The 27,158-nt window shown below is 37.7% G+C and overlaps 1 protein-coding gene across 1 annotated transcript in view; it reads left to right on the top strand.

The window, feature by feature from the left end:
• Nucleotides 1-3,357: 3,357 nt before the first annotated feature.
• LOC150106689 (gem-associated protein 5-like) overlaps nucleotides 3,358-27,158 on the top strand; it is a 560,402-nt gene continuing 536,601 nt past the window's right edge. The window contains exon 1 of the mRNA XM_090392643.1: nucleotides 3,358-3,749. Coding sequence (XP_090248769.1) covers nucleotides 3,459-3,749 — 291 coding nt within the window. The 5' untranslated portion in view covers nucleotides 3,358-3,458. The remainder of the gene's footprint in view (nucleotides 3,750-27,158) is intronic.

The following is a 27,158-nucleotide window of genomic DNA, read 5'->3' as shown; positions in this document are numbered from 1 at the left end:
CGATACTTTTCACCAGAATATTGGCAACTCCCAAGGGGCACCTTTATCTATTCAACACCAAAATCCCCTGGCAAACAAAAACAAAATAACTTGAGGTAATACTAGACAAAAGATTAACGTTCAACCCACACATCGAAGCATTATGCAAGAAAGCATCTAAAGCCATCGCACAACTTTACTCTCTAATAAACAGAAAAGGCAAGCTAAATACCAGAATCAAAGTACTCCTCTGCCTGCTGACGATCCGCCCCATAGTGACATATGCATCTCCAGCCTGGAGCCACACATCCAACACCAACATCCTCAGGCTACAGAGAGTGCATAACAAGTGTTTGCGCATGATCCTGGATGCACCGTGGTTTGTAAGAAACGTCCGACTGCATAGGGATACAAACCTCCCTTACATCCACTCCTTCCTACAAACTACAGCAGAAAAATTATTCTCGAAGATCTCTACACACCCCAACGATCTAGTGAAACAGGCAGCAAACTATTAGGAAACTGACCTCTTCAAATACAAGAGGCCAAAAGCCATTCTAAATACTAGCAACAACGATTAATCTCCGTGCCCCCCCCCCCTCCATCCTAGAGCGAGCTCACAGCTCATAAATCTTTCCTCTTCAATTCTGGCCAGTGATGTTATGTTATGTTATTAAAATGAATAACAAGCACGGATAAAAGTAGATATAATTAAAATGCGAGATTTTTGATGAAAAAGACTAAATTTGATACAGAATGATGCATAGTTTTTGTTGCATAGAAAAGAAATGCATAGAATTTGTGATGTTGACTTAAATTCAATGACAAAAGTAATGTTCATTAGAATTTATTTATTTAATTTTTTTTTTTTTTTTTAGAATGCGGAATTGACCTCGTGTGTTGTGTGGAAATCTAAATCAGATTTATATTATTTATTTTTTTGTTTGTTCTCAACATCCCTAAAATGGCATGCGGATCTGTTCCTAACGTCCGTTTGAACCATCAGACTAGTATCGCTAGAACATGAATTTTGCAGAACCCCCATTTCTTGAATCGCGGGTGAGGCGATTTCGGTGGCTGCAAGGATTTGGAGATCTTGCATAGCTAAGTAAAATAACTTTTATAGCAATTTTGTGTAGAAAATTACAGATCCATGGAAAGATGACAGCACTTTTGAAGTCATTTTTGTTTCTTTATGTTTTGAACGAGGTTCATAAAATTTCATTGACTGTCTTCTACCATAATTTCTATTAAGGGAAAGAGTTTGGGAGAAATAATTAAGTCCTTTATTTAATTTTATTTTTTAATGATGTTAAGGTACTATAGGATCTGTCCCTTATTGTTTTGATTATGCCTATCTTATCTGAAGGGTTTGTGGTACAAACTTTTCATCATGGAGGAATATACAGTCTTACGATCTTTGGTTTGTTTTCTGTACACTGAACAAGTGAGTCTTTTATCTTCAAAGACTGCACGAGAATATCCATTAAAGGTAATGTCTTACAATTTTGAGAAGTAAACTTTATATTGTGGCTTTGGTCCTTAAGATAGGTGTTGAAATCCTCTAGTTCTTTATTGGAAACCTTTTAGACGATCGAATAATCAACCATATCGTAGCTAAATAATCATCATCATTATTATTATTATTATTACGGCATCTTTCTGCTCAAAGGATTCTTAAAATAATTAGGCAGAATTACATATTGGGAACAACACATAGCAATGGACATGTCAAAGAATTTTTTTTATTCCTGTTCTTCTGAAAACTCGTTTTTCGTTTAAACCTAAGAAAATCGACCTGTGGAATCCACACTGTTTCAGACATTAATCTATTGAGTTTACGACAATATGAAGACATTCCCTCCATCTCTTCATCCGATGGTGCTTAAAATTAGTGATACTCTTTAGGTTGTTGTTGATATTATGTTACATCTAGTCGTTATGGACTCCTGGTGATTCTATGAACATACGCTCTCCATTCAGATCTATCGCTGGCTATATATTTCAGAATTTTCATGTGCATTCCAGTTTATTCTGTAACTCCAAACACCCATCCAATTCTTGGTCTTCCTCTTCTCCTACTTCCATCAACTTTAGCAAGCATCGTCATCATTTTCTCCAGACTGTCATTTGCTTGCATAATATGTCCAAAATATGACCTTTTTGCTTGACGATTACGGCTTCGAGGGAGCAATCTGGCTTTATTCTGTCTATCAGTGATTTATTGGTTTGCTTTCAAGTCCATGGAATTCTTAGTAAACGTCTCCAAACCCATAATTCAAATACATCTATCTTCTTTCTTTCACTCTTTCTCAGTGTGAAACTTTCACATCCATACAGTACCACAGGGAATACCATTGCTTTCAAGATTCTGATTTTTGTTGCGAGGCTAATATCTTTATCTTTAAAGATCTTGCTTAATTTGTCATTGCTTTCTTTCTGAGTAATAATCTTCTTCTAACTTCTTCAGTATACTACCCATCTTTATCAATTCGAGATCTTAGGAGCACAAAATTGTTAACTACTTCCATTTCCTCCCCATCTACTTCAAAATCATTAAGTTCACATGTTGCCATGACTTTTGTCTATATTGAGATTAAGTTTAACGCCATATTTAGCACGTTCTTCTTTAACTTTAATAATAAGTTAATCCAAATCTTTGCATTCTGCTAGCAAGGTGGTATCATCTTCATATCTCAAATTATTAATATTTCTTCCACCAATTTTTATTCCAACCGAAGACTCCTCCAGCCCTGCCATTCTTAAAATGTAATCGCCGTACAAGTTAAACATGTATGGAGATAAAATACATCCTTGTCGCACCCCTTTACCTATTGTAAATGTTCAGTTTCTCCAAGATCTGTTCAGACAGTAGCTTCTTGTTCATAATAAAGATTCCTCAGAAGGATAATGAAATGCTCTGGTACTTCCATTGTTCTTAACACATTCCGCAGTTTCCCATGATCTACAGAGTCAAAAGCCTCCCTATTGTCAAGTAAACAAAGGTAGACATTCTTTTGATATTCCTGTGCTCTTTCTATTATCCATCTCACATCGGCGATCTGATCTCTTGTTCCTTTGCTAATCGGCTGCCGGGGATTCAATTGCCTACTCTGTTTCCAATAGCTAGATAAGAACTCTCTTACTTCCTATAAGAGAATAAGACCTTAAAATATTTAATTTTTTACCTCATTCTTTTTCTCCTTATATATATATATATATATATATATATATATATATATATATATATATATATATATATATATATATATATATATATATATATATATATATGTTGTTTTTAAATTCACTATTGAAAAAGAGAGGGCGTATCAATAAGTTTAGCATGTTTGTTTTCGAAAGTACGGCGTGGTGAATCATGATAGCACGTGTGTTTGATCGTGATATATGTTATATATAGTTCGTTATCTGCTTTGCTTCATTGTTGCAATTAAATATAGGATACTTTAAAAGTAATCATGAGTTGCATTTGTTTAGGACCTTCCCCAAATAATTATCAAACCAGGGTTAGCCATTATAATAGCAACGGTGTGTTTTGTTATGGAGCTCGAAATGCTGTTGTATTAGTTGATGCTCTTTCCAGTCCTCCTGTTTATTTGGGCATTTTGGTTGCTCATAGAGAAAGAGTTTCAGGAGTTGCTTTTTGTATCCGTAATCCATATTTATTGGCCTCTGGCTCAGAAGATGGATGTGTTAAGGTGTGGAATATCATTTCAAAGATGTGTACACATGAGATTAATTTTCAGAAGGTAAGGAATTAAAGACACGTGTTAGACAAATACCAGTGAGATAATTAAATGTTTTGAATTTCTCGTAGAGCAGAAATGTTGCTTTGCACTATTAAAAAAAAGAAGAAGAAAAATGCGTTGTAACCAATATTATTTTCAAATTTTGAAAGCCTCTTTCAGTACATAAGTGCTGAAACCAGTTTTGACGTATGAATCTACATATTAGTATGAATTTACAACGTTAATCAAATCCTGGAGAAATATTAGTAAAGTTAGCACATCCGATCAATAGCAGGAACATTAAAAATGCTGGAACGGAATCTAGAAGAATGAGGGTGACTAGTGGATATTCTTTGGAATATCTTGTAGAGCAGAAATATTGCCTCAAACTAATAAAAAATGTTTGCATTGCAATCAGTATTTTTTTCAAATTTTGGAGGAGGAGATGGGTTTGTAGGCCTGTAGCAGTAAATAAGATGGTACTGAAACCAGCTTTAACATATGGATCTGAGAGTTTGGTTACAAATAGTTGATCAAATTCTGAAGAAATATTAGTAAATTCAGCACATCCTTTCAATAGCAGAATCATTAAGAATTGGTGACTAGTGGAGTGCCTCAGGATTCTGTACTAGGGCCACTACTATTTAATTTGTGTATAAATGATATAGGGAGAGATTTAAGGGGGGTAGTATTCAGTTGTTTACTGATGATGGAAAACTGGAAAGGGCAATACTTGATAAAGGTGATGCTGATGTCTTGCAGGAATATTTAAATAAATTGGCATGTGGACGAAGGATAATGATTGTCAATTTAATGTTGCAAAATATAAGATTATGCACTTCAGTTTGAAAAGGTTACATGCTGTGTAACACATTGATGTGGCTAGGAATTCGGGAGTAATGATGAACAGAGGTTGGAAGGTTAGAAGGCATATCACAAAAGCTGGTAGAATAGCTCCAAGGATTACTTGGATGTTGAAAAATACACTAACAATAAAGATAGGGAAGTTGTTATTCATTTTTATAATTATAGGCTTTGATTTGCCAGAATCTTTATAACTATGTCCAGATTTGGTCACTTGGGTTTCTTCAGGATCAGGAGTTGAAGAAGATTCACATACGAGTTACCAAGCTGGTACTGAGGATAGGCTGGCATCATGTGGGTTGAAAAGTGTAGTTGATAGGCAGAAAAGAGGGGATTATAACAGAAACTTATAAGTTATTAAAGGGGTTCTATAAGATTGACATAGGAAATTTTTCAATACATGATGAAGAGAGTGAGAACTAGAGGTCACCCCTGGAAATTGTATAAGAGTGTGGTTAGTAAGGGTGTGGAGACTATGATTTTTTGCTTGGAGAGTGGTGAGTGAGTTGATGGTTTGCCAGAATTAGTTGTGTGTGTGTGTGTGTGTCTTGACAGTGAAAGAGTTTAGAGTTGAAGTTTAGAGAGCATATCGCACAAGTTAGTAAAATAGCTCAAAGAATTACTTGAACGTTTAAAAAAACACACTAACAATAAACATAATATATAACACTAATATTTTTCACATATATATATATATATATATTGTATGTATAAAGGCTAGTGTGGGTTTCCAATGATGAGTACTGACTCCATAGAGATACCCATATAAAAATAATAATGACGATATTAGGAAGGAACTTGATGTTAGCATTCAAGAATGCTTCAGCAGAGCTACTTTTATGGTCACTTATACAGAATGTGACATGCAAAGTAGCAAGAATATGATTGGCATGTATGGCAGCAAGAAAGTAATTGAAGAAATGAATGTGATTGGCAAAGATGAGACAAGAGAGATTATATGAGGTATGAATTGAGGATAATTACAGATATGCATGGAAGTGTGAGGAAGAATGAGTTAAAAGATAGCCTTTGAAAGGAGATATTGTATGATTTGAGAGTAGCCCTGTATGGAGATTCAGTGAATAGAAGTGTAGTGAGTGAAAAGGTGCAAGGTTTGTTTTCTGGAAGATAGAATGAGTAGAGTGATTTAAGCATTGGATAAGTGGAGTGTGCGAGCAAAAAGAGTTGTAGTTAGCACAAATGACTTGACTGGTAACAAGGAGAATGCAAGGATGGATGTCTGCATATTGTTAAGGAGGAGATTGAAAGATAACAGTGTTGTAGGTAAGATGAGAAGGCAAGCAAAGCTCGCCTTCTCATCCCCCAGGTATGATAATGATGAGTTGAGAAGGCGAGCGAAGATTATGAATGGAATGTTAGCAGAGTTACGTGAGGAGAAACAAATTCATTTTTGTAATATAGTGGGCGATAGATAGCTTTGGTGAAAACAGAGAGTTGTAGAGTAGGTGAGTTATTATGTTACACCTCCAATGAGTCTTTGGACTCCCTGGAGGTGTAACATAATAATAATAACGTGTGGGATGAATTTGAGGAATAGATGGAGCTCCCATACACAATTTGCAGATACCTATCAGACAGCCAATCTCCAATCCATTGCACTAATCTACTATCAAACGCTATCTGTTCCAATTTAGCTACTAGTTTGTCATGTTGCAGTCTATTGAAAGCCTTTGTAAAATCTAAATATACTACTTTATATGCATCCCCCCCCTTGTCAAATGTATCTGTCACTTGTTAAGTAAGCAAGCAGATTGAAAAACAATCTTCCTTTAGCAAATCCATGCTGTCCATTAAAGGGAATTCTACTGTTGTCTACCTAGTTCTGAATCCTTGTCACCACTAGCTTCTCCAAAACCTTCACTACTTGCTTCACTCTAAGCAAGCAGATTATTTGCCCCCCCCCTCCCCTTTATGAAGTGGAACAATTTTGCCATTTTTCCATTCCTTTGGAACCTGGGCTAATTACAGGAGACTGGAATTATAAAAGTTTTATGCTGGCATATTCATACTATTTGCTTTACACATCAACTATTACAGCAGGAATTAAACATGAAACAATATATGAAAATCAATGGCTTCTCAGAAAGGACCAGCCAGCAGCTTTTTAATTCCTATAATCCTAGCTCAAATAACAAGAAAACTGTATGTTGACTTCCAATTCCATACATTTCTGGCATCTCAGAACCCATTTCTAGAATTCTTAAGAAATACAATTTAGTGACCACTTTTGTTAACATCAACAAATTATCAGCATGGATTCCATGTTCAAAACATAATTTGTCTTCTCCTGTAGCTCTCCCTGGTGTCTACCAAGTTCTTTGTGACTGGCATCATTATTGCTTTGGACAAACTGGATGCCATGTAGAAAACAGTATAAGAACACCAATCTTATATTAGCAAATTCTTACTTTGTCTAAGTCGGTATAAATTTGAACGCTTGTCTGAAGAAAGTGCTGAGGCCTTACTTCACCATCTGAACTTCTGCCTCTCTCTATCTAAGATATGGGAAAGTCTTATTTTAATCGTACATCAATAATTTTTTTATTTTATTTTAAATAGCTAATGAATAATTAATATTGTAATATTTCCTCAATTATATCTTTGTGTTGTTTTATGTATAACGTCTTGCGGCTCTTACTTTTTCAAATCAATCTATTGTTTGCATTCCTCTTTGTAACTAACATAACCACTGATTATGGCCTGTAGTATTCAGGCTGAAATATATGGCCTTAATAAATAGTATTACTTATTCCTTGTGTTTATAGTGTTAGTTTAAAGAAACTTCTCATGGCACAAGAATCTTAAACAACAAGTCCTTGATACAGCTTTGCCTAGAGCTATTGTGCAGATCTGGTCCCCTGGTTTTCAAGGTAATGCAGTTATAGTTGAGAGGACATGAAGGAGGGTAGTAAAGATGATATTAGGATTGTGTATATTAAGGTAGAGTAAGAATGTGTGAACTGTAGACACTAGGAGAAAGAGGGTGATATGATAGGGATCTACAAACTTCTGAAAGGGATATATAGCATACCAGTAGTTGGAAGTTTGCATTGTATAGAAGGTAGGGAGAGAACAAGATGGTATCCTTGGACATTGATGATGAGTGTGGTCAGGAAAGGGATGAGAGCTTAGATTTTTCTTTCATAGAGTAGTGTATGGTTGGAATGTCTTAGCTTTCAAGGTGGTGAGTGGAAGTAGTGTGAATGAATTCAAGAAAAGATATAACAGCTGGGTATATGGCTTCCCTTGATGAGTCCGTGACTCCCTGGAGGTCTCTACTAATAATAATGAACTTTTTTTATTATTAGATTTACGATTTCTTAGATTTAGATTTTATTACGTTTATTATAGTTCACTGTGTGCTTATTCTCAAGCCATCAAATGCAGGTATTGATTAAGAATAGTTTGAGGGACATGGGATTAAATCAGTATGTAACCCTATATATGTTAAAGTTTGCCAAGAAGTGTCTAAATGCCTTACTAGAATATTGGAAATATAAACTAGGAAAGATGGGGGAGGGTGAAAAGGAAGGGCAAATTTGGATTTGGGACAGTGTAAATAGAAATCAGAAATATGAAGGTGATACCCAGGTGTGTGTGTGGGGGGGGGGGAAGACTAACCAGAGGATTACTCCAGAACCAGTGCTTTCCCCTGCCAGCCACAGTCTTAGTATTTAGTACTGATGTAACCCAAACAATAAGGCAACTTGAATACATTATTGAATATATATATTATAGGCTGCAGGTTTGAATTCTGTCATAAGCATGGATGTTTGTGATTGTCTGTGAAAATACTAGCGGTGGTGATGGGCTGTAGATGGCATTGTAGTTGGTGGATTGAGACAGAGAATTGTAGAGTAGGTTCCCTCCCTCGATGAGTCTTTGGACTCCCTGGAGGTGTCACATAATAATAATATACCATCAAGTCCCATGGCCTTGTTGACATCAAGTGTACTCAATTCTTCATATACCTCCTGCTTACTCACCATCAGTGGTTCTTCTTCCATTCCCACTGCTCTCAAATTCTGCTTTATGTTGCAATCACAAGGATGGAATACGTCAATGAACTGCTCATTAAACACATTACTATATCCTCCTCGATGTTTATCATTCTCCCATTAAAACTGACTTAAATTATCTTCCCATAATCATTCTTCCTTCTACTGGCCACTTATCGGAAAAAATTCCCTAGGATTTCTTTTGGTGCTGTTTGTTAACTGTTGCTCATATGCATTTTTGCTATGCTTACCTGTGCTACCTCCACAATGCCTTTTATTTCTGGATTACATGCTTCACCTCTTAAGTCATCCATTTTACATCTACCTTATTTAATCTCCTGACCTTCGGAATACACTCACGCATTGCCTCTGCCAGATACTTTCCAAGTAAAGACCAAGCACATTGATTTCCTTCCCATGCAGTTCCTCATTCCATATCACTATAAACTGCCTCCTGAGTTTGCCATAATCACCTGTCTTAGTTCTGCATACATGTAGAACTAAGTTAGGTGATTATGGCTTATTTTGTGAGAATGGGTTATAACACATTCTCACAAAAGTCCTGATATGGCTGAACATCACCCAAGTGATCACTTCATGGTCACTTTTTCACCAACTGGAGGAAGATATAATACTTTATTTACAACAATATATCTTCTAATGAGATAATCAAATCCAAAACTTCTCGATCCATGTGTGGCCTCTGTTATGTGCTGCTTAAGGTAGTTATCCCTTGAAAACTCGAGAAATTCATTCTGTTTGGTTAACTGATTCCGTGTCTTCATTCCAGTCTATATTACTATAATAGAAATTGCCCATAATGATCAACCTTTTCTTATTACCCAGACCAGTTTGTCTAAACATTTCCTTCTCAATGTCTTCCACATTACCTAAACATTTCATCCTGTATTTCCTCCTTGCATCTGCACCATAGATGGATCCAACTACTCTGCCCTCATCAATAACACTCCTTTTGCTTTGTCTGTCTTCACAAAAAAGACTATATATTTATACCAACAATTTTTGGGCAAATGAACTCTATTTATGCTACAATTTCATTCTCCTTGTTTCGAATACTTCTAGCATTTATAAACATACGCATTAGCTCATTTCTGTTTCTATAACAAGTCCCACTAACCCCATCCTCGTACATGACTCCTCTACACTTTCCGTTGTTTATTCCTATCTGTCATCACTGATGTTACACCCCTCCCCAGATCTAAATGTCATCCCCACATCCTTGACTAACTTAATCTTTTCTTGCATACTCGTCCATCTACTTTTGAAACCATCACCTACCCTGTTCTCTTCCACAACATCTCTTGCTTTTTCAGGTGGAATACTTAAATTAGAGAGAGGAATGGCCTTAGTGGATATGAAGGAATCATTCGAGAAGTGGGGGGGGGGGGTCAGTGGGACTTATAGAACTAGAAATGAACTAGTGTGTATAATTAGAAATTCCAGAAGTATTCAAAATAAGGGAATTGAAATTGTAGTGTTGATAAAGTATGTGGATGAGGTTGACATTCTGACAAGAATAGAGATGGAGGGATATGTAGTGTTTCATGAAGACAGACAGGGTAGAATGGGAGGAGGAGTGTTGTAAATGATAGTAGAAGAGTTATGTCCATCTAAGGTGGAGATGTAAGGAGTAAATAGTGGCAGTAGTTTTGAAGCAGTATGGTGGATTTTGTGGAGGCAGACAGGACGAAATGTATGGTGGAGTGTTGCTATAGACCTGTTAATGTGGAGGGCAGTGAGAAGGAAATGTATAGGCAAATTGGGCTGGCTAATAAGAAAAGGGTGATCATTATGGGCAATTTCAATTATGTTAATATAGATTGGATCAGAGAGACAGCATCTGGAACCAAGAATGAATTTCTTGAGTTTTTGAGGGATAACTGTCTTAGACAGCATGTAACTGAGGGTATATGAAGGTCTTGTATTTAATTACTTCATCAGTGGATGTTATTGTAAATGAGTTGTCAAATGTTGATAGGTAAATTTGATGAGAAGAAACCATCCACCATGACACATGGATGGCCAGTGAGGAAGCTGGCAGTCGAATCACAGAGTGTAGAAGGGAGGCCATATGATGGCAATTTTGTTCAGGAGGGCTTGGTACCAGACATGATTAAATTCCTTAGAAATATGTAGAGTGATAAAATGAGTTTCTCCAAATTTTTCCATCCTTGAGTTCAAAGGTAGGTGATATTAGCTAGGAGGTTAGATGTAGAATGACGGAATCCATATTGGGGATTGCTGATTAACTGATGAGTCTCCAGGTAATGAAGAAGCTGGTTCCTGAAAACTTTCTCCATCACTTTTGAAAGTACTGAGGTGAGAGCAATGGGACAATAGATAGTTGACTTTTGTCTCCCCTTTTAGGATACAGGCTGGATGTGCGCTTGCTTCCATTCTGTTGGATAGATGACAGTAAAATATAAAAGTTTATATATAGATGATAGAGGATGGGGGTCAGATGATATTCTTCCAATTGTGCTCAACTGGAAGAATACCATCTGGACTAGGAACCTTATTGGAGTAGGAGGAAAAAACTGTTGCCAAGAGGTCTGCCACAGTGAGGTTACCACAGTGCCATCAGGATGCAAGAGAGGTGGCAATGTGGAAGGACAGAATTACGCCCAACAGCCTTAACAAGTGACCAGAAGGCTTGACTGCCAGTTGAGCAGGAGGCAAGTTTATTGCATATCATTCTTATGAAGTCTGTTTTGGAATTGTTGATAACTTTTTTACACGTGTTTCTAGCTGTTATGAAAGCTGAATGAAAAGCCACAGTTTTTAATTTAAGCTATTAAACATAGTTGCATTATCATGGATGGCAGAGGCACATTTTTTTGAGAACTAGGGCTCTGATACACGTCATGGGTTTGCAGTGGAGTAGGGAATGAAACTTCTCATTCCAGTGAGGATTATTTTGGTTAGCAGTTCAGTGCAGGTATTTGGATCTTGGAGCAAAAGCAGTAATCTGGCCAAGGAAAGGCAGCATAAAAATTCCAGAGGTCATCCAAGTTGGCACAATTATAATACCATTGGGTATGAGATCAAGATTGGCTGGGAGGAGGACAAACTGTAGAGAAGGAGACTTGAATAAGATTGTGGTTAGAGTTGCCAAGGAGAGAGCAGACATCGATGGTATATTTGGAGGGAGAGTTTTAAGAAAAGGTCAAGAACATTGGTAGAATGATGAGGATTGTCTGGTACTCTGGTTGGTAGATTGACTATTTGTGTTAGGTCATGACTGATGGCAAATGATTTAGCTTCCCTATCAGCTTGATCTCTGAAGTTGGAGTAGGGAGCCAGTTAGTGTTATGGATGTTAAAATTTGGGTAATTAGTTTGTAAGAAATTAAATTTTAGTGATAGGTAGTCAAAAAGGGCAGCAGAGTTGTCAAAGTTGAAATTCTAAGTTGAATGGCCTTTGACAGGGATATCAGATAGAAGCGCATTTTCTTCTCTGTTTTGGTGGAATGCATAGTGCAGGATGTAACTGGGATGGTTGAGGTGGACTGTGGTTGTGGAGGATGCCAACTGAGGTTCTGTTAGGAAAAACAGATCAGTTTTGATGTCTGTAAAGGTGATGTATACACTGATGTTTGTATTAATGCCTCGAATGTTGGTGAAATGAATATTATTATTATTATTATTATTTCGGGCAACTCCAAGGAGTCGACAGACTCATCGAGGGCGGCCCTAACATCATGTCAAGAACAACTATTCGACATCCACACAGTGTCTATCATACCTCGCCTTGAACTCATTCATGGTCATAGCACTTACAGCAAACTCTGGCAGCTTATTCCACTCATTTACCACTCTCCAAGTAAAAAACCTAGCTCTAACACCCTTGTTAACCACATTCTTGTCCAGTTTCCATGTATGGCCCTAGTCCTGCCACCACCAGTCCTATTCTCAAAAATATCTTCTGGATTAATCTTATAGAAACCCTTCAGTACTTTGAATGTCTCAATTATATTACCCCTTTTCCACCTATCAACCAATTTTTGCAACCCACAAATCTTCAATCTGTTCTCATAAAGTTCATTCCACAGACCTGCCACCATCTTGGTTACTCATCTCTGGATCCTCTCCACCTCCTCCCCATCAAGAAGAAACCCTGGTGCCCATATCTGGGCACATTAGTCTAGATGGGGTCTTATCACGGCTCGATATAGAGGAACAATAACTTGTTTGTCTGTGCTTGTCAAAGTATTTTTCAGTAACCAAGTGATTTGATGAGCTAATTTAGCCACTTTTGCAATGTGCCCCTTAAACTTCAACTCCCTATCCAGCAACACTCCCAAATCCCTGGCCTCATCAATCTCCTGGAGTACAGTTCCACCAATGTGATGTACTGCTGCTAATCTTTTCACTCCAAAATGCATAACCTTACACTTTGCCACATTAAATTGACATCCATTTTCCCTAGCCCAGTCCTCCAAACTATCCAAATCATCCTGTAGAATTTTGACATCCTGTGCACTCACAATTGCTCTACCCAACTTTGCATCATCAGCAAACAAGTGAACACTTCCTCTCAGATCCTTTCCTATATCGTTAATGAACAAATTGAAAAGTAGTGGTGTAAGAACAGAACCCTGCGGCACACCATTAGTCACAAGCTGTCTTTTGGACTCCACTCCTGAATAAACCACTCTCTGGTATATCTCCACAACCACCCTCCTATCCATCTCACCAACTCTATATCCATCCCCATTTGCTCCAGCCAGTTTACTGAGTAGAGTTCCATGTGGCATCCTGTCAGAGGCCTTGGCAAGGTCCAGTAGAATCACTGTAAACCCATTACCCTTATCCAGTTCAGCCGTCACTGTGTTATAAAACGTGAGCAAGTTATTGAGGCATGATCTACCCTTCACAAAACCATGTTGCCCCCCCCCCCCCCTACAGTATCCCATTTTTATCTATCCAATCCTGTATTCTTCTCTTGACTATGATTCCTGATATGCTTTTCGGTCGGTAATTTACAACAGCAGTCTTGGAACCTCCTTTATGCAGTGGAACTATTTTCCCCTCTTTCCACCCCCTTGGGACTAACACAGACCCGAGACTCAGATTAAACAAAATGGTCAAGGGTACTGACAATTCTTTAGCTGCTTCACATACGACACGAGCTGGTATACCATCCAATCCCACAGATGTATTGACATTGAGGTTTTGCAATAGACTACTCACCTCCACCTCATTCACCACAATTCCTTTATAATCTATTGGTTCATTCATTTCTGCAATGTCACCACCTGGATGATATACTCTTGCAAAGTGCTCGCTCAGTAATTCAACTATATCAACTGATTCGGTTACCTCCCTACCATCGGCATTGTTTACAATCATTCTGCCTTATACATTTTTTCATTTACTTGCAACATATCGAAAAAACTGTTTAGGATTCTCTTTAGCCTGCATGGCCAATGTTCTTTCATAATCCTTTTTTTTCTTTTCTTACCACACTCGTTACCCTTTTGGCCTGGGCTTTATACTGTTCATGTGCCTGCCGGTTATCTTTCTCCTTAAATTCCCGCCATAGTTGTTTCTTATGTTGAATTTTTTCTTGACAATTATTCATAAGACTATTACACTTTTTTATAAAATCTTTATCAAGTAGCTTTATTTTTATCCTCCTACATGTTTCGCCAATCTGTTTCTATTGGCATCCTTAGGGAATACAAATCAGTAAGCACAAAATGAAGGTTACAGACTAGGTTATAACCGATGGTTCTAAATCATACAAAAATTGGTATTGTGCGTGATAATGTGCGTGTCTCGTTAACGTGATTTATTCGTGATGACTCATGACGTAATTGTTATGAAAGTTCATTTCTTTGATATTTAATGATCTGATAAAAGTTTTCCAAATTTCTGGTAAAATTAGACCTTGATTCTTGTTTAGGTTTTCAGTTTTACGGACGACTGTAGCTGCTTCTTTAAAGGTTCTTGAATGGTAGTTATCTTCTATGTATGGCATAAGGCTCTTATCCCACTCAATGTGATGGTTAGTAGAGGCAAAGTGGCATGAAAGGCCTGAAATGTCTTGTCTGTTATTTCTGACATATCCTATGTGTTCTTTCTTTCTCGTTTCGAAGCTTCTAGATGTCTGACCTACGTAACTAATACCACATGAGCAAGGAATATTATATACTCCAGAGTATTTGTAGAATGGATGAGGATCTTTTGGTGATCTTAAAAATTTCCGAATAGTATTGATTGGTTTGAATGCCACTCTGATCTTGTATGGTTTTAAAAGGTTAGCTAATTTTTTGGAAAGGTTGTTGACAAAAGGAATTGTAATTGTACTGATGTATTGGACGTCATCACGTTGTCGATGTGGTATATCAGTAAATAGAATCTTTTTATGGAGTCTTTTAGGGTAACCATTTAAAGAAAGTTCTCTGGATATTGTGGTTAATTCCGTTAGTAGGTCATCCTTGTCTGTCGTATACTGTATAGCTCTTTTCTTGAGACTATGGATAATGCTAAGTTTCTCAGCTATGTGATGAGCTGAGTTGAAATGGAGGTAACGTCCAGTATTTGTAGGTTTTCTGTATACAGATAGGTTGATACTATTATTGGATTGTTTCTTTATTAAAATGTCAAGGAATGGCAGTTTTTTATCTTTTTCCATTTCTAATGTGAATTTGATGGTATTGTGGAAACTATTGATTTGGTTGAGGTAATTCATTAGTTCTTCTTTTGTATGATCCCAAATGATAAAGATGTCATCTACATATCTGTACCAAATTTTAGGTTTTGGAAAGATCTGGGTTAAGATTTTTTTCTCTAGATGAATAAGTCAGCACAAGGAGGTGAGAGGGGGCTACCCATAGCTAATCCAGTGAGTTGTTTGTAGATCGTTTCTTGCCAAATGAAATAGAAGTTAAACAGTGATTGAACAAAGTAGTGATGTTTCTTGGGAACAATTTGTCTAAGATGTTGATGACTTCAACCACTGGAATGTTAGTAAACAGAGATGTGATGTCCAGGCTTGCTAGTATATCCTCTTCAAAAATAGGGATGTTGTTTATTTTATCTATAAAATGTTTTGAGTTTTTAATATAAGTATCCGAGACGTGAATGTGTTGTTGTAAAATCTTCGCAAGATACTTGGATAGTTGGTAAGTGGGAGAATAGATTCCATCAACTATTGGACGTAATGGTATACCTTCTTTGTGAATTTTTGGAAGGCCATACAATCTAGGAGTAAGTGGGTGCATAGATTTTAATTTTTTTATAATTTCTATAGGCCAATTATTCATTCCACGTAATAATTCATTGGTGTCATTATGATTTTTAGTGGTAGGATCTCTACTGAGAACTTCATATACAGACCTGTCAGATAATAGATTTTTAATTTTTTCTTTATAATCTGAAGTATTTAATATAACTGTATTATTACCTTTGTCGGCTTTGAGTATGATGATATCTTTATTATTCCTTAATTTGAGAAGCGTTCTTCTTTCCATTTGGTTAGAGTTGGTGTTAGGAGATCTTGACTGAGCTGAAAGGATTATGCTGCTTTTTAATCGCAAGTCATTAGCTGTTGGAGCTGGTAGTAATAAGAAGGCTTTTTCTAAGTTGCAGATGAACTCTATTTTAGGAATGACAGTGGGTTTTAAAGCAAAGTTGAAACCTTTTTTGAGGATAGAGATCTCAGGTTTACTTAAAACGTGTTTAGATAGGTTAATTATCACTTGCTTATCTGGTAGAGAAGGTTTGCAGTTGTTATGATTATCATACAGTAAATTGAATTTATCAATTTGTGTCTTTTTGCTGTGATTAATTATTACAACTATTACACTTTTATAAAAAAGTGTAATAGTTGTTTCTTTTTTTGCAGCTCAAGCTTAATGGTGTTATTCATCCATTTAACTCCTACTTGATTTATTATTCGGACTCTAGGTATACAGTCAGTCATTGCTTCATGTAAACACTTTTTAACTGCCTCCCATGCACTGTCATCTTCTAGCCCTTGCAGTTATACATGCCATGGCACTGTACCAATCAATCTCCTAAGCTTGTTATACTTACCAGCCCGATAATTCCACATGTACCCTGTCTTAAATGTAAATTCCACACCTTTAGCCACCTCCCAAGTCAAGACCCAATGATTACTCTCACCAATTGGTGGCAACGTGGTCTTATTCGTTACAGCCAAATTCTCAGATGCAATTACCAGGTCAAGCACTCTCTGACCCCTAGTATTTTCCATTACATGCTGTAGCAGATAGTTATTCCTTAATAACTGCATAACATCCAATTCCTTCCTCCCATTTGTGCTCTCCTCCTTCCAATCAATGTTACCATATTTGAAATCTCCCATAATAATTACCCTCCTTCCACTGATTTCTTTTATTTGCTTATGCATACTATCTTCACCATCTATTCCATGACCTAGTCTATAGCAGCACCCAACTGTATATATATATTGTTCTGCTAGTTTCAATCTCATACCAAATAGCCTCAAATGTGCTCTTTTCTCTATCCTGCAGTTCCACTTCTATTCTCCTTGGCTGTAGCTCATCCACTATCATCAATAACACACCTTCCCTCCCCCCCATTTTATTCTCCCTGTCTCTCCTGAACACGCCACACCCCTCACATTCAATCACATTAGCTGTGTCATCTTCTGTCAGCCATTATACCACGTTTCACTAATGCCAATAACCTGTGGTCTGGAAGTGCCAACCAAGGCCAAACATTCTTCCCTCTTGTTCCTAATACTTCTGGCATTTGTATACATGAATTGCAGAAACCGATTTGTCTCATCCCTATTTTGATGCCTTATATTAACTATCCCATTCTGATTCGTGGTCTTTCCTACTCGCTTGGGCATATTACACACATTCACACACTCAACTGTCTCCCTAAAATCTGCGTATCTGCCCCCCCCCCAATAACTCTAGTTCCCTGGTTGTGTACATTCACTTCCACTACATTCGACAACACCTTTTCAAGTCTCTATACACCAAATCCATTCAAATGCAAACCATCCATTTTATGTAACTCCTTTCGCCCATCGAACTCATTCCACACATCCACAAATTCCACACCACTCATCAAACATAATTCACGCATAAAGTCATTGGCAATTATGGTCTTCCTATATTCTTCACTGTTATACCACGGCAACAGACTCACCATCCTAACTCTCTCACTCTTTTCTTTTGCCACCTCAAGCAATTCCTTCACATCCACACATATGGAAGTGTTTCTTATTGGAAAAAGTTTTGGTATTATTTTGGTTACTGATGATGATGTAAAGTTGGGTTAGGGAATAATTAATCAAGATGATGTAGTGAGCTTGCAAGATGATTTAAATAGACTTACAGTATGGGCAAAACATAATGGATGTCAATTTAATGTGGAAAAATGTAAAGTTATGCATTTTGGGATAAAGATTACAAGCTGTGTACCCCATTGTTGTGTCCCAATTTACGATTTCTACTCTAATCTTACAAATTCCTTTTATCTATATTCTTCTAACTTCTATGCCCAAGATTTTACCAAAACTTATACCAATATCTAAGTTATTGCTCCCCGTAGTACCCCTAATATTTGTATTTATACTGCGCCTTTTGGGATATTTAGTTTAGGATATTACATACATAAACAAAGAGAAAGAACTCAAATATATCTGAAAGTGTAACTATTGCAGTCGTGACACTTAACTCGATTCTCTACTTAAATTATCCGCGTGACTAAGTACAATATTTTCAAGTGGCTATCAACTGCACCATTTATGTTGTCATAAATGGGGAGAAAGTCAATCTCGAATATATCTCTTAGTATTTAAATATTATTGCAGTCGTGACTCTTAATCTCTTTCCTCAACATTAAATTTCCCGTGTGATTAGGTACGATGATTTTTAAGCGGTGCATTGGATTAGCAACATCAGACAACTCTTTTATCATTGAACAAAAGGTTTATTAAGTTTCTAAACATAGTACAATTCAAATACTAAACTAAAATACTTATAGACTAACATTAAATCATTACAAGCAATATGACTATTTGTGATTATGCTGCCATACACATTAATTCATAAATTCACCTGATGTGAACAAATTAGATCAATTCACACTATCTGATTATTCATACTGAAGTAGATTAACAAATCATTCACTGTTAACACATACTTGTGACATTTCAATTATTGTATACATTACATTAGGCATTCAATTCTTAGGATACATAATTACTTAATTCAGACTATTCCGTTATACCGTTATTTGCACTAACAAACAATTATGTCATTTAAATATCTTGTGCAATATAATAGACATGCAAAATATCTTAGGACTCTTAATCATTCACAAATCTTTAACACTAGTCAATCTACACATAACACATTCTATCATATACTAAAGTCCTACTATAACTTCAACAGTTCTGTATTGGAACCACGATACTTTTTACAGACAAATTTCTAGCTAACATAGGTTATGATTTACAGTACCTTTCTTGAGCTCTTCGTATGGGCCTTTATTCTTTTCCAAACGAACCTCTGGTATAACTTCTCGTAACTCTGGAATACTTTAACACACACATATTTGCTCTACTATCAGCAACGAGGACATCGATCTCTTTACAGTTTTCTGCTTAGCGTAGTTATCACAAGCGTCGAAACGAAGAAGATCCCTCCTTTTCTAGGACTCTATGGCAATTTTTCCTTTGCTTCCTACTCGGGAAAACGGGAATCGAAATCCCGCTCACTTTCGTTTCCGTATTGTGACGAGGAGATATCACCCCTGTCGCCACTCAGGAAAACCCCGTGAACTCCACCGGAACCAAAACCAAACTCCAAGGTCAAAAGCGACTATCCAAAAAGAGTCTTAAGGGTCTCTCTCCAGGGAGTTACCAACCCTTTTTATAGCTGCTTCCCTAACGGCACCCTTTCTTACTTCCTTTCTCCTCCTTCTACTTGTTTTTCTAATCATCGACCAATTAGGGTGGCATTTTCTCGCCAAACGTCATTTGATCGGCAAGCCCGTTCTCAATGTTTCAATCCGGGGATCGGTCCTAAGTGATAGCTTTGCTTTTCTTGTGCTAGCCTGACTTAATCCCCTTTCAAACTTTTTCTATGAATTCTACTTAATAACTTAATCTCTGACGTAACGTATTTCATGACTCACCCATTTCTACTTATTTACTTAACTCTCTCATTTTTAATCGTATTACAATATTAATCTATACTTTCCTTTGTTAGCTACTTATTTAGTTAGAATTCCTTATTTTAAGTCATATTACAATATTAATACATTCCTTCCTTTATCAGCTACTTTAACAACAACCATTACATTTTATACATATTACTGGATGCAAGAAATTTTCCATTAAATAATTCATTTTTTTATGCAGGGGTTTTAATTTATGATATTTATTCTTCATGTTACACCATGATAGCTGAGAATACTATATTCCCAAGATATCAGGTGTAACACCATTGAGGCAATTGTACTCCAGGAAATTTATGAAGCTAGGGATTTGGGGATAATATTAGAAAGTTAAAGTTTAGAGAGCATATTGCTAAGCTGGTGTACAGGATTACTTGGTTATTGAAGAACACAATAACAACCAGATGAGGGAGGTATCATTCCTCTTTATAAAGCTTTGTTACAACCACCATTTGGATTACTAGCCAAGTGCTCAAGTCTAGTCACTTGGGTTTCTTGTGGATGAGTACAGTAGAGAGGATTTAGAGGCAAGTGACCATGATGGTGAGTGGGCTGTGGAATGCTTCTTGTGAGGATAGATTTGTGGATTGCAAAAGTTGGTTGATATGCAAAATGGGGAAGGGGGATATGAGAGAAATCTTTAAATTACATAAAATATTTTATAAGATTAATACAAAGAAAAAACTTCAGTACTTGGCTAGAGGTGGGCAGGATAAGAGGCCATCCCTAGAAATTGGGTAAGAGTTTGGTTGGCAAGGGTGTGAAAACTAATTTTTTTTTGTTTGGAGAGTGGTGAATAAATGGAATGGGTTGCCAGAGTCAGTTGTGAGTGCTTTGTCTGTTAATGGTTTCAAGGAGAGGCATGATAGATATTTATGTGGATAGTTTGGGTCTTCCATGATGAATCTTAGGACTCCATGGAGATGCCCATGCAATACTAATAATAATAGCTAACATAGTAGAAAGTACAGTAATGGAGGAACCTCTTATAAATATGGATTTAAATATTTCACTAGAACTAATATCTGAAAATGAAATAATAAATGTATTCTAGGTGGTAAAGAGTGCAGAGTCATTTGGCAATGATAATATAGCAATACACATGTTTAAGGAACTCAAGAAATTGCTGTTGATAAATTGCAGGTGATCTTTAACCACCCAAATGACCACATGGATGAAATATATCAATTAATTTATACTTCGTGTCAATGTTATTTCAATAATATCCAAATGCTATTTCAATTTCCAAGGGCACATTGCATTCATGTAATTATTTGACATGTAAATGTATCAAGGGCATTGTGGGAGGCGGGGGGTGGTATTAATAATATGCTAGAGAATGAAAAAATATCCAGACAGTGGAAGGAAGCAGTGGCAACTATAATTCCAAAGAAAGGTGATCTCACTAAATGTGAAAGTTGGAGGAGAATGAGTCTACTGTCAGTACCTGCAATTTTTTTTTGTAAAATTTAATTGATTATATTAAAAGTGAAATAGAAAAGATATCAAGACATGAACAGGTTGATGTTAGAATAGGTGAAGTACTGTTGAAAGTTCTTCCACTTATACTATCATTTAAAGATGCCAAAAAATTATATTCTTGGTTTAATTTTTTATCCAAGTGTAAGCAAAGTTTGCACATGAAGTAACTTCACGACTGGGCAACTCGTATATATAAAGGCTAATGACTCACATCACTTGCCTTAGTATCTCATAATGCAAAGCACTTACCTTCACAGACATGTATAATACTATGCATTATGGAAAGGGTCACTATCTAGATTGGTTTTGACCTTTATTGAGGTCTCATCAGTTGGAGCCAGACTTTGTATCACTTCCCTTGAAGTAATTTAGAAGTAATATTTCCATACACAAGTAGCCAAAAGTTGTCATACCTTATTACTAAAATACTCTGGATTAGAGATAGATGTTGAAAGTTTTTCCTCTTGATTATATTATAAATTAAAGATTCCAAGAAATTATATTCTTGATTTAATCCTTTATCCAAGTGTAAGCAAACAAAGTTTGTGTGTGAAGTAGATTCATGACTGGGCAACTCTCTTGTATATAGAGACCAATGATATATCTCTTGTATATAGAGACCAATGACTTCACATCACTTGCTTTAGTATCCCATAATGCAAATCACATATCCTCACAGGCATTATGAGAAGGGTCACTATCCAGACTGGTTTTGACCTTTATTGAGATCTCATCAGTGGGAACCAGACCCAGAAGTAATACTAAGGTTGAGGTAATGCAGAACTGCATTACTTTAACAAGACTTCTGCATTATTTCCATGTGATATCATCCATGAGCTTTGCTGGATAGAGGATGAGCAAAGCGAAGAATTAAGGATCATGTGGAGCAGATCTGGGATGCTCTAGGTGCATATGTTGTTACTCCTACCCTCTCTCCCCCACCTCTCCTAAACCTTGAGAGACTATAAGAGTTTTGCAGGAGTTATGATTGTTGTTACCAGCTGAGCTCCTGGCAAACCATTACAAAGACTGAAACATTGTGTGTTTGTTGAAAGTTTATTTTTCACTTGGTTAGAGTATAATAAAATTAGTTTAATCCTTTATCCAAGTGTGAGCAAAAAAAGTTTGCGCCTGAAAGTATCTTCAGGACTGGGGTAAGGTGGTACAACAGCAGGCAACTCCTTGCAAAGGTGGAGCAAGCTACCAACATTCCTATCTCAATATCTCCTATAATGCAAAACACATCTCCTTGCGGATATGTCTGATGTTATGCATTAAGGGAAGGGCCACTACCCAGACTAGTTTCGACCTTTATTGAGGTCTCTTCAGTGGGAGCCGGGCCCAAGTAGAGATACCAGGCAGAAGCATTAGCAGGTCATCTCTACCTATAGGAGTTGCCAAATGGTGTGCCACCCTTTTTTATAATAAATTACTCTGGATTTAGAGAAAGATGTTGAAAGTTTATTTTTCACTTGGTTAGAGTATAATAAAATTAGTTTAATCCTTTATCCAAGGTCCCTTAATGCATAACATTAGACATATCCGCAAGGAGATGTGTTTTGCATTATAGGAGATACTGAGATAGGAGTGTTGGTATTTTGCTCCACCTTTGCAACGAGTTGCCCTGGTGTTGTACCACCTTAACCCAGTCCTGAAGATACTTTCAGGCACAAACTTTGTTTGCTCACACTTGGATAAAGGATTAAACTAATTTTATTATACTCTAACCAAGTGAAAAATAAATTTTCAACATCTTTCTCTAAATCCAGAGTTATTTATTAAAAAAAGGGTGGCACACCATTTGGCAACTCCTATAGGTAGAGATGACCTGCTAATGCTTCTGCCATGGTATCTCTACTTGGGCCTGGCTCCCACTGAAGAGACCTCAAGGCTAGGTTCAAGGTCAAGTATAGCAGAAGAGATGCTTTGTAGTTGCACTACCTGTAAGGATCACCGTGACAACAGCAGAAAGCAGCAGATTCCAGCTGGAGGCAAAAGTAGTATCATAGTAGCCGGAGATTGGAATTGTGTGGAAGACACGCGTTTAGACAAAGTGGGCGGGAATGCAAATACCGGAACTGGCGGCATTACCGCCTTAAAATGATGTTGTGTAAACTTTGATCTCGTCGATGTCTGGAGGCAGAATAATCCATCCAAAGTAGAGACAACGTGGTGCTGCGGCCAGATTTCGACGAGACTAGACAGGGTGTACGTATCTCAAAACTTGGAACAACATGTTCAGAGGATACGTCACACCGCAGTACACAACATGTCAACAGACCACAAAATGGTCATATTCAAAATCACACTCCCAGAGGTCCTTGGAGGCTCCCTCCTACCTTTCCCAGTCTTTTTAGCGACCAGCTACAGAACCTTTGTGACAGATGGACAAACACCAACTGGGACTGGGAAAACTGGCTGTGCTTCAAGTGGCAGACTAAGGAACTGTTTCAAAACTGTGGACGCGAAAAGGCCTACCAACAACGTAAACGGCTGAGGGAACTCTTCTGGTACCGGATAAACGAACGGAGCAGAGCGGAGTTCCCTGCGGAGATCTTATCAGACAAGTAGAAATAGAGCTGCGGCAGAGTAGAGTCGAGGACCTCGACTTTCGAACGAGACTCTATCTCAGAAATTTGGAAACGCCTTCTGCCGCATTCTACAATCAACAACGGGTAACGGCAAATGACGAGAGAATGATTTACCAGATCGAAGAGAGGGGCCAGACTCTAAACTCAACCCATGAAATACTCCGTCATTTTCATCAGCAGTATCTTGGCATCTTCTCTGACCAGCAGGGCACAGATGACTTCAGCGAGTGGGATGTCAAACGTTTTCCCGATCATCTTAGTGCCCTGCATGACAGGCCGATAACTGTGGCGGAAATAAAGGCAACGTGCAAAACAATGAAGGCAAAAAAGACCCCAGGGATAGACGGACTAGGGATAGAATTCTATAGATCTATCTGGGATTTTGCACTGCCAGCATTAGTAAACATCTTCAACGAATTCCTCACTTCGAGGAATTCGTTAAGAGCTATACAATCTTTATCCCCAAGAAAGACTGAGATCGGACTTTGTCAAATAACTGGTGTCCGATCTCCTTAACCAACTTAGACTACAAGATTTTCACAAAAATTATCTGCACGCGCATTAAGGGCGGAATAGAAAATATAATAACAAGCTCACAGGTCTACGGAATCCCAGGTAGATCTATGGAATTTAATCTCTTGTTAAGAGACCTAATCAGACTGGCCAAGAAAAAAAAATACCCCCTGGCACTTCTCTCCACAGACCTGGAAAAAGCGTTTGACAGCGTCAACCACATGTACTTGCAGGACACCCTCAAAAAAATAGGTGTGGGCCTGAGACTTCGGCGTACAATTAAAAATATGTACACGGAGGCCTCGACACAACTGTCTATTAATGGGTTTCTGACAGAACCGATCCGCATAAAGAGAGGGGTTAGGCAAGGCTGCTTGCTAAGCCCCCCTCCTCTTTTCTCTAGCATTAGAACCCTCATCAACAGAATTGAGAACACCCCTGCAATTAACGGTATTCCACTGCCCCACGTCTCCAGACAATGCAAAATAGTGGCATATGCAGATGATGTAGTGGCTACACTCAGAGATTTTGAGTCCATCTGCATCTATCTTGACATACTGCAAAACTTCAGCATAGTCAGTGGTCTCCGAGTTAATGCACAAATAACTAAAATCAAAAGTTTTGGAAATTTCCATAACACTGGACTTCCCTATGGTTTAACGCTGCATACGCAGCCCCTAACAATACTAGGTGTTCCGTTTTCTGAGACCCTAGCATTACCAACTCAAAAATTACAGGAAACAAGCACGGAAAGGATAAAGCTGTTCAAACCAACCTTTTTCTCCTTTTATGGCAGAGCCACAGTAATAAGAACAATCATTACCCCAATGCTGATGCACATAGTCAACATCACAGGCATCACACTGCTACAAGAAAATCAATTATCAAAAAAACTCATAGACTTCTTCTGGAATGAGAAAAAACACGAGGTAAAAAAAGAAGACCTACAACTAAAACATGAAGAAGGGGGGTACGCTCTGCCCGATCACAAAAGCCTGTTCCATGCAAACACATTCAAAACCGTACGGAAGGCCTTAAACTCAAACCATACTTCAGGCCTCCTCATTAGATATTTTATAGGATTTTTCCTCCCCCTCTTTGGGATCACGGACTATGCTGGACCCCGCGCAAGGGTTGTGCCCAAGTGGTACCGCACACTAGTGAAATCGCTCACAACACTCAGAGACAAAGGAACAGAAATCCTCGCACACAAACCCAAAGCAGTATACTGAGATTTCTTCCAACTCTTCAGGCATGATACACCACATCTCAGGACCAACAACGAAATTCTTTTTAGAAACATTAAAAATAGCTGGGGACAGCCTTTTCATCGGGATCTCGCCTGGTGAATAGCCTACGGGCGGCTCCTGGTGAAACAGGTTAAATCCATGTATGTACCCAGTCCGTGCGACCCCTTCTGTGATGTCTGCTGAGGCGTGGAAACGGTGGAGCATTTTTTTTATTTTTGCCCACCATCCCAACGCATCTGGCAAAGACTGAGCACAGCATTGGGAATCCCGATGCTGTCACTAGAAGAGGTCGTACGTCTACAATTCCCTCCACCGGTCAACAAGACCCAAAAGTTCACTATCTTCTTAATTAACGTCTTAAAGTATCACATCTGGAAGGTACGGAAAAAATCCCAGGTACAGGACGCAAATTTAATGTATGCAAGAATAAGGAAAGGTTTTTTTTTCTATCTACCTAAATTTCTTGCGCAAGAGAGACATTTACTAGGAGACTTTAAATTTGTGAACAAATACTGCAAACCACCGAAAATATGCTTTCTCATACAGGGACGCATCAAGCCCTGTATATATCTTTAGAATCTACAAAACCCCACCTAACTCTCCCTAGGAAAAGTAATAACTATTCTGTCCTTCCTCGCCACAAAGCTTTCGCTGGCACGGATTCTCTTACTCCAAATAAGGGAGGTAGATCTGAGAACCTGGGCTGCGAAAGCTTACAGCGAGGTGGTGCCGCTCCCTGTGAGCGGCATCTCCCGGGCCAGATTCTACCCCATTTTAAGGCCCAATGGTACCAGGTCTGCAAGTTCTTCAAAACATTCTTATTCATTTCAACTTACCGGACCTTAAGACTTATAAAAAAAAAAAAAATCTAGTTCGGACCCTTAAGTTCGGGGGGGGGGGGATCTAGTCCAGACCTTAAGTTCAAAAAAAAAAAAAATTATGGTAAATTTATATATCCAGTTTGGACCATAAGTCCTTAGATTTTCAACAACAGCAGTAAATTTTAATTACCCGGAATACAAATAAGGATATTATACTTAGTAGCAAAAATTACGAACAAACATTTAAACTATAAAATACTGTTCCAAAAAGGGTCAACGGATATCCTCCATAGACACCTGATTAAATCATTAAATTGGATAAATTTATATGCGAACTTTAGACAAAATTTTATGGTTAATCTTTTTTTTGAACAGATAAATTGAGATTGTGTTACAGACCAATTAGCCTAAAATGGCTAAACAGGTTGACTGAGGCTTTTACCTCCTACTATCCTACTCTGTCTTGCATTATCCTCCTCTCTTACTGTCTGCTGATCCTCAGCATGCTTTATTCTTCAAAGGCCAATGATGAGAGACATGAACTCCCATTCTACCTCAATAAAGGTCAAAACTAGTCTGGGTAGTGGCCCTTCCCTTAATGTATAACATTAGATATATCCGCAAGGAGATGTGTTTTGCATTATAGGAGATACTGAGATAGGAGTGTTGGTAGCTTGCTC

Source organism: Typopeltis vanoorti, chromosome 5, assembly GCF_054136105.1.
Source record: "Typopeltis vanoorti isolate ZY-2024b chromosome 5, IOZ_Tvanoo_1.0, whole genome shotgun sequence".
In the NCBI taxonomy this organism is placed as follows: domain Eukaryota; kingdom Metazoa; phylum Arthropoda; class Arachnida; order Uropygi; family Thelyphonidae; genus Typopeltis; species Typopeltis vanoorti.
This window is presented reverse-complemented; position numbering and strand designations above follow the sequence as displayed.